General features: G+C 36.8%; 1 protein-coding gene across 2 annotated transcripts; it reads left to right on the plus strand.

The window, feature by feature from the left end:
- On the plus strand, positions 1 to 7,220 carry CCT5_1 (T-complex protein 1 subunit epsilon). Of its 2 annotated transcripts, XM_012939140.3 has the most exons (5): positions 16 to 174; positions 211 to 635; positions 668 to 1,009; positions 3,797 to 4,160; positions 5,162 to 7,220. In XM_012939140.3, exons 1-5 carry the CDS (start codon positions 55 to 57, stop codon positions 5,546 to 5,548), a joined length of 1,638 nt encoding a protein of 545 aa, XP_012794594.3. In that variant the 5' UTR covers positions 16 to 54; the 3' UTR covers positions 5,549 to 7,220. The 2 variants fall into 2 exon arrangements, with proteins under 2 accessions (XP_051069637.1, XP_012794594.3); XM_051213648.1 differs by having other exon boundaries at positions 1 to 174; positions 668 to 7,220.
- The last annotated feature ends 1,177 nt before the right edge of the window (positions 7,221 to 8,397 follow it).

Genomic DNA, 8,397 nt, shown 5'->3' on the forward strand with positions numbered 1-8,397 from the left:
TATTGAACAAAGACTTTAGTTCCCTGTTCGAATTCTGAGTCTCGCTTTGGCGGCATGGCAACATTCCCAGGTAGAGCACAAGGACAGCTAGCTTTCGATGAATACGGAAGACCCTTTATCATATTAAGAGACCAAGAGAAAAAGAAGCGCCTATGTGGCATACAGGCACACAAAGTAGGTATTATTAATATTCAATGATTGCAAAATTAGTCGCACATAATGGCAGCGAAGACAGTAGCAGGGACTCTAAGAACATCTTTGGGTCCTAAGGGTTTAGACAAACTTCTTGTTAGTCCGGATGGAGATGTAACTGTTACTAACGATGGACGAACAATTCTTGACAAAATGGATGTGGAGCATGAAATTGCAAAATTACTTGTTCAACTTAGTAGGTCTCAAGATGATGAGATAGGAGATGGTACTACGGGTGTTGTTGTCCTCGCGGGTGCACTTTTAGAACAAGCTGAACAATTGCTTGACAAAGGTCTTCATCCGATTCGCATAGCAGATGGCTACGAATTAGCTGCAAAACATTGCCTTTCCACCCTAGAAGAGATCAGTGTTCAATTCGAATTTTCTATCGAAAATCGAGAACCTCTCATCAAAACTGCTATGACTACTCTTGGGTCAAAAATGTAAGTCTCTCATAATAAAACTAAGTATTTAGCGTCAACCGTTGTCAAAGAATGTTTGCCGAAATGGCAGTCGATGCCGTTTTATCAGTTGCTGACTTGCAACGTCGTGATGTGGATTTTGAACTCATCAAAGTTGAGGGAAAAGTTGGTGGTAGACTTGAAGACTCATTGTTGGTGAAAGGCGTAATTGTTGACAAGGATTTTTCTCATCCTCAAATGCCGCGTTCAGTAGAAAATGCCAGACTGGCAATTCTTACGTGCCCTTTTGAACCACCTAAACCAAAAACAAAACATAATTTGTTTGTAAGCTCCACCGAGGACTACCATAAGTTACGAGATTACGAACAAAAGAAGTTCGAGGAAATGGTAAAAAGGTTAGTGCTCTCCGGTTTAATTGTATCATCTCAAATTTTTCATCTTTAGTGCTACTCATTGGTTTTTAAACGTATTTTCTACCCCCATCTTACTTAATTGTTATTTAAAAGTGGCAACTGGTGCTTGTGAATTACTGAAAGTACTTAGAGACTCCATGCGGTTCCAATTTTTTCAGTCGAGTTAGGTCCTTAGGTTTAGTATATTCTTAAACTGTGTCCTAGACTACTTGTATTGTTGACATATTGTAGAAAGTTTTGACGGATCAGTACTTGCTAATGTATTACTACAGCTGTCTGTCGGTACCTTATTATCCTCCAACATACCTGTTATAAGCTGAAACCAACCCCTATTGTCAAACATACTAAACCAAACCAGTTTTTGTTTTCTATTATTTATTTATTTCAACACATAGATAATGGTACAAAGAGGCACCAAATACATATGCGCCACACAAATATCATCCGATATGTGTGAGGGCTGTGATACTGCCCGGGTTCCCAAACCGAAGCAGGTGGTTTTCTTAGGGGGCCACACCCCGAGCCTTCGACCTGAAGGTCTGATCCACAAGGCAGTGAAGCATCGTAAGGAGATGCAGTCCCATGGAAGCCGGTGACCGAAAATCGGTTCATACGCCATTTGTTCCCTCAGGATACTGGAGCCCATGTGCACCATTGGTTTGGAATCCGGTTAAAGCGCCTGACATTCGCTTTTCGTCCTCTCATTTTCGTAAACAACACCCCCACCACGAGAAGGCAGTGAGTAGGACTTCCCTAGCAGAGTCTGTATACGCGTGGCCGTGTGAGAGCATTTCGAGAGGGAGAGCGGACTCTCCCCACTCTCGGCCGTGCCAGGGCATTTGGGCATTTTTTGTTTTCTAATCTGCTTTTACTCCCGAGAACGGCATAACATAAGCAGGGACTGAGTTTGCTTAACATGCCTCAACCATTCCGATGTACAGTTCGCATCCTCAGATAACTGACCATCATCAGGTAGTGTTTTACATCGGAATTGATCACCTAAAGTTTTAGGTTTATTTGAACAGTCCTTCAAGTGTTCCGATGGTTTGATACATATAAACATTCTTATTACTTCAGTCAATCATCAATAACGTAGAACTTCGTACGTACATCAGTTCGAGTTGCCATACCACATTAGCATACAGATGTAATTGTCAATTCAAATCCCATAGTGGTAGAGGTAATAAGAGTATAAGCAGTAATCGGAAAGATTAGGGTTTGAAGGTGTTATTAAAAGAGTATAACCCAGTGAAATAAATTTTAAAAAAGGACATGAATTCAAACGATTAGAATTTGGGGGAACATGTTTGGCTGCCATGGTTTGTCACAATGTCCCGTCTTCAACTGACGATTCTAGTTGAATAAATGGAATTTAGTCTTCTTTTACGGCTTATATGACTTCATCAGCCCACTAAGACTGAAGACTCAAATGATAAGTACAGCAGTTCACCTTTTCAGTAACTTCGTTTTCCGTGTTAAAGTTAGGATATAACATTGACAAAGGTCCAGGCACAATTGTTTTCCAACCTTGGAAATTGGTTACCTATTGAGTGACCGATAATCAGAAATAGATGGTCAATCCAGTAGTCATTAGTTTTTGGCCAAAATTATACAAAAAATGGTGGTCATTTTGAGTTATATTTATAAGAAAATTAAAGTTGGTGACCAATAAAGCTGGGTTACCATTAAATCGGTTGTATATGAAAACCTAATCACTTAGTGTTGATTCAAATCTTGAAGATGATAAACACCTTTATGTTCCGTTTTAATTGGTTTCTTCTTGGTTATGTGACTAAAATACAGTTTTCAACTTTGATGCGCCTACTACAGCTTGGGCAGCTGAATAGTACCTCTTTCCTTTACAGATTATGTTCGAATCCAAGTAAAAAAATTTACTTGATTGACTAGTCACGTACTTGTAAATACGAATGTGACTACCATAAATTACGACGATCGCTTGCTTTCAAATATAAATGCTTAGTTTATTTTGTCAGTGTTAAAAAGTCGTTAATTTTCTATTGAACTTCCTTTACTGTTGATATAATGTGTAACAGCTTGAGCCAACTCACATTGGCCTAGGGTCCTGTAATATTTCTGTTTATTGTAGATATTCAGAATCTAAGTGACTATCTATAGTGTTTGTTCCTACCAGGTCTATAGATGCACCAAGGGTGCTACTGGGATAAACTCCAGTCACCTGTCAAAAAACGTACAATAGAAGAGGCATCGGCCTCTTCGCATATGTGTCAAGTTTGTTTTTTTAATCAAAATTGGTAACATTTATTCTAGTATAACAAATTCGACCGTAGTATCTTATATTGTTTTCAGTTAGGACAAAATTCTGTTTTTGACGGTTAGTAAAAACTATCATTTGTGGACTTCCACATAGCATCTATTTGTAAGGCCATTAGCTTGAGTTCAGGCACAACAAATCACCAGGTAGCGAAATAAAACTACTGAAACCCCTCAAATTATCTAATTTCTTGTCGATTCGATTATTTTCGCGTCTTTTCTGTTTTTATATTCTTTAAAGTGCTTGCTGAGAAAAATTCACTAATTCCAAGTTGTTTCTTTTATCTCGAGATTTCTGTTTCATTTGTACATTCACGCTCAACCATTGGTAGCACCATATTAAACTTAGAGTATATTTATGTCTTTTATGTCATGTCTTGGAAAGCAATATTACTTAATTGAGTAAATTCAACCTTTCCACAGAATAAAAACATTTCCAGTAATATTTAAGTTTCTGGTCACATTTATATTTATCAGGGTCAAGGACACTGGTGCTAATTTGGTTATTTGTCAATGGGGTTTCGATGATGAAGCTAATCATTTACTTTTACGTGAGAAGCTACCTGCTGTTCGCTGGGTTGGTGGTCCTGAAATCGAGTTGATTGCCATTGCCACCGGTGGAAGAATTGTCCCCAGATTTGAGGAGTTAACCAAGGAAAAACTTGGGAAGGCGGGTGTGGTACGTGAACTTTCATTTGGCACTACCAAAGAACGTATGCTTGTAATTGAGCAGTGTGAAAACTCAAAAGCAGTGACCTGTTTTATACGCGGCAGTTCTCGAATGATTGTGGACGAAGCAAAACGTTCTTTACATGATGCTCTTTGTGTTGTTCGCAATTTGGTAAGCAGTATATATTATCTTTGGTCTAGCAAATTTATAAGAATGTATTTTTCACTTAGTTGTAACGGTGTGTTTGATCCTTAGAATTATTAAATTGTTTGCTCCAAAATAATAAACCACATCTAGAATACGTCGACGAATATTGACCTATGGAAGAGATACTACTGTTTATAGTTGTAAAAAGATCGAACGTATTAATGATGATTTCAGAAGGAAGAATACAATCGACGATTAAGGAAAGTAAGATGATGTTGAGATTCAGTATTTAAGAAGAGCTAGAGGATACATGTACCTAGTCTCTCGAAACAATTTTAAAGCTCATCACCCATAGTTTTTTAGTCATTGAGCACTTTTATTGCATCAACTCCGTTTATTTCGTGCCTCTTTAAGCAGCCCAGTTTAGTATCTTTTAGTTTCATGGACCCGTGGCTAGTCCTAATTTGGATGTCCCTAGCTTCCTTCTAATCTACCCCTTCGTCAGCCAGGATTTCCCTTCGACATAAGCGTTAACTTAGTATACGCAACACATTTCTCAACTAAATCGTTTAATAAAGATTCGTAACCTCATCAACTAATTAACTTTATTACCTGAGTACTCTAATGTTGTAAGGTTTCTTGATCCTTTATTTTGCCAAAAACGTTTTGTGTAATAGAAAAAAGTACAAGAATCTCAAGTTGTATTACAGTTAGTTTATTATTTACAATTTATATGTCCCACTTTTTATGACTATGTACTTTTTACTTCAGTTGCATGTGACTCAAATCAGGTACTACCAGCAAACAATTAATCAAGACAAGTAAACATTATAGCAAGATTTACAAGTGTTCACTAGAGTAGTTATTAAAAATGAGCATCAGTTGTGTGATATTCCCATATTACTTAAGTAAATAATAGTTATTTTGTGACATCCCTAGTGTTCATGTTCTTACCTTATGTCACGCTTAAAATTGGTTTATAGTCACTTATTTCTTTATGTGACCAATTACTTTTCTGTGCACAGGTTCGCGACTCTCGAGTTATTGCCGGAGGTGGTGCCTGCGAAATTGCGTGTTCCTTGTCAGTTGCTGCTGAAGCTGACAAAGTTGAAGGTCTTGAGCAATATGCTATGCGAGCGTTTGCTGATGCTTTAGAGGCGATTCCAATGGCTTTAGCTGAGAATTCAGGTTTGCCACCAATTGTTACAGTTTCTGAACTAAAAGCACGGCAACTGTGCGACCATAATCCTCGTCTTGGAGTAGACTGTCTGAATATTGGTACTAATGATATGTATCATCAAAACGTCCTCGAAACGTTAAGTTCCAAGCGCGCTCAAATCATGCTAGCTGTTCAACTTTGCAAAATGATATTGAAAATTGACGATATTCGTGTTTCTGTGGATGAACTATAAACGTTGCTTTTAGGTTTGGTTTTGTTATCAATGTGTAAAGGTTTGTTTGTGATCGAATATAAGTGCCGAACTTAAATTATAGTTTTAATTTCGCAGTCTGCGTAAAAGGACTTTATAGAACACCATTTTCTCTGAAAATCATTTTTGACACTAATTATGTACTAATTGCTCTTCCCGGTGAACTATTTCGTAAGGTTGCTATTACATTTCAGATAAGTTGTAAACATGATGGAAATTGTGCACTTCGTCCTATATAATGATGAGTAAGATGCCATTTCTCTAGTGGAATACATTCAACATTCCTGTTTCATCCATTCTGTATTTCACAAATAATCAGAAACATCTTTTTCAGTCTTGTACTTGGTGATCACTTCTCGATAGTTTGTGTAGTACTTTAGTGGCCTTAGATCTTACTCCAGGTAGATCGTTTGCTGCTTGCTATCGAAATATACATGTCGGCTTTTCTCGTATATAATCATCGACTTAGATCGCGTCAGTGAATAACGGAATACGAGAATGGATTTCGAATACGGATATTTCATACAATCACCGATCCTGACAAACGATCAAACAAACAACGAAGCGAAACGACGCGCGGTGGAGAACGTATGTAAGCCAACTCGATTTAGCCAAGCATGAATCGATATTTATAGTCAGACAAAAATAAGTTACAGACATGTGATGAGTACGATAAGAAATGCACACACATACGCTTATATAATATAATCAAGGTTGGTAAACGAATAAGTGACAAGGTTAGGATGTAGCTTGCGAAGAATGGATAGACTAATCTGTTCAGAGGCTAGAATAACCTATGTGGGTTTGACATAGTACCAGCCCCTACAGTACTACTAAATTACTACGCCAATTGTATATGTTACGCGAAAAGGTTAGTTTAAAGCAATATGTCGATTTAGACACCTTCCATGAAACAAATTTATTGAAACTTGTGTTCCTTGGCCATTGTACTTCACTCAGTAAGCCCTAAATCAAAACATTATATATTCCAAGTAAATGGGCAATAAGATATTGCATTAGTAAAATAGGAGCTTCTTGTATATCCATATTTCACTCTGGCACTGATTGGCTGAAAGAGGACCAATCTTTATTTTCCGATTGGGTTTGCATTGGACATGAAATTACCAGGATTTTGTCCTGCTAAAAATTCCACATTCATTTTGGGATTTCATTGTAGAATTCAACATATATATCTAAATTGTCTTACAAACTATATATACGAATAACATGAGTGGTCAATCGGTTATAATCAGTGTAGAACCCAGTATAGCTGTCCATCGGTCACCACAGCACATCGACAAAAAATCAACCAGACGAGAAACAGGATGTGAATGAGTATCGAAAGTAGTGGGAATCTTAACATTAAAAATAGTACACTAAAGCAGGAACAAATGCATTCGAAAGACGGGAAATTGGAAAGGATATATGAATTAAAATTTAGGGAATGAATTAAGCTATTCCACTCGCGACGATTTTGCACCATTTCATATGATATCTCGAGCCATTGACCATGGGTACTACGTTGACCTCACTCGGGTAGTCTACACCTTAATAGAAAGATCCTAACTGACACTCAGTAACTTCGTGGACTGAGGCTATGTTCTTGGTTTGCTAACCTTTAGATTCTTTCAATGCAGTCCTATTTCAGTTAGCATGCCACATCGGGGTAAGTAGTGGTTAGCCATTAATACGTTAGCTATCTCAACATCGCTGTTAGACCATTGCTCAGATTAACTTTAACTATAGATATATTACGTGAAATTCATTAGTCAGTTATTATTTACTTGGGCTATTAGTGTTGTTGCGTTTTTCTCAACGAAGCATATCGTTTACATTTTACGGTCTCTAATCTATTAGTCTGGAATAAGGGTTTCTCAAATCACTGTGAATCTCGAGTTATCTGCCACGAAGAATACTCAACAAGGTATGGTACAGATTAAAGCGAAACCTCAAGTTATTCGTTTTCATCTCATAAATGCTATTCAAATTGAATTTCTTTCAAAATAATATTCAGTTCAGTCATAGGATCAATATCCCCAAATATCTCTAACTGGAAATTAGACTGATAGTAGATAATTTCCATTTAGGTTCAGTAGTACACGACAGGTGGTAAAGATGATTCACAAGTCGGTGAAAATCAGCATGTTATAATATTTGTTAAAAGATCGTTCGCAAAATAAACTATTACTAGGGAAAGGAACATATCAATGAATTCATTACAGTTTTGTGGCTAAAGTGTACAATACGACAAGGTATTTTGTAGTTTCCATTAGCATGGGCATATCTTTCTGTTGGTCACTACCATCCATGAAACTTCGAATAAATGGTATATTTTTGAGCGTATTGTCAAAACTTCGCATAATAAGCATATGAAATCTTTTCAACTGTATTATTTATTCAGGCTGTACAATTGTATTTATAGTTAATTTGCAAATAAGTCTGTCGAAAAATAGGACGATTACATTTTATCAGGTGGCCAAGAAAATTACTTAATCGAGAATTGAAGACATAATATGATCAAATCAAATGTGTGGATGAGATAATTGTTCGATGGATGATTATGAAAAGGGTGAAGGATAAATGTGGTGATTATAACGAAAAATTAAAAACATTAGAACATATTATAAACCGAATTATCGTGTATAAAAATTATCAGGGTCATGGAAGAATAATGCCTTGTTCGTGTCCCTTTAGTTACAGAGTTCAGGTTTCAAAAGATGGTTCGCTAGCGTCCATACAGTGCATAAGTTATTAATTTGCTCTCCTGTCAAATTAAAGTTAGGTTGACAGTTATGATATGAAACATTAAAAATAATAATTTTGTCGGAAAC

The sequence above is a fragment of the Schistosoma haematobium genome, chromosome 3 (assembly GCF_000699445.3).
Source record: "Schistosoma haematobium chromosome 3, whole genome shotgun sequence".
Classification (NCBI taxonomy): domain Eukaryota; kingdom Metazoa; phylum Platyhelminthes; class Trematoda; order Strigeidida; family Schistosomatidae; genus Schistosoma; species Schistosoma haematobium.

Excerpts from the sequence above, each read along its gene's own strand:
- CCT5_1 (XM_012939140.3), top strand. The coding sequence starts at position 55 with ATGGCAACATTCCCAGGTAGAGCACAAGGACAGCTAGCTTTCGATGAA. Across the intron at positions 175-210 it reads GTGGCATACAGGCACACAAA|TCGCACATAATGGCAGCGAA; the intron begins GTAGGTATTATT and ends TTGCAAAATTAG. Across the intron at positions 4,161-5,161 it reads TTTGTGTTGTTCGCAATTTG|GTTCGCGACTCTCGAGTTAT; the intron begins GTAAGCAGTATA and ends TTCTGTGCACAG.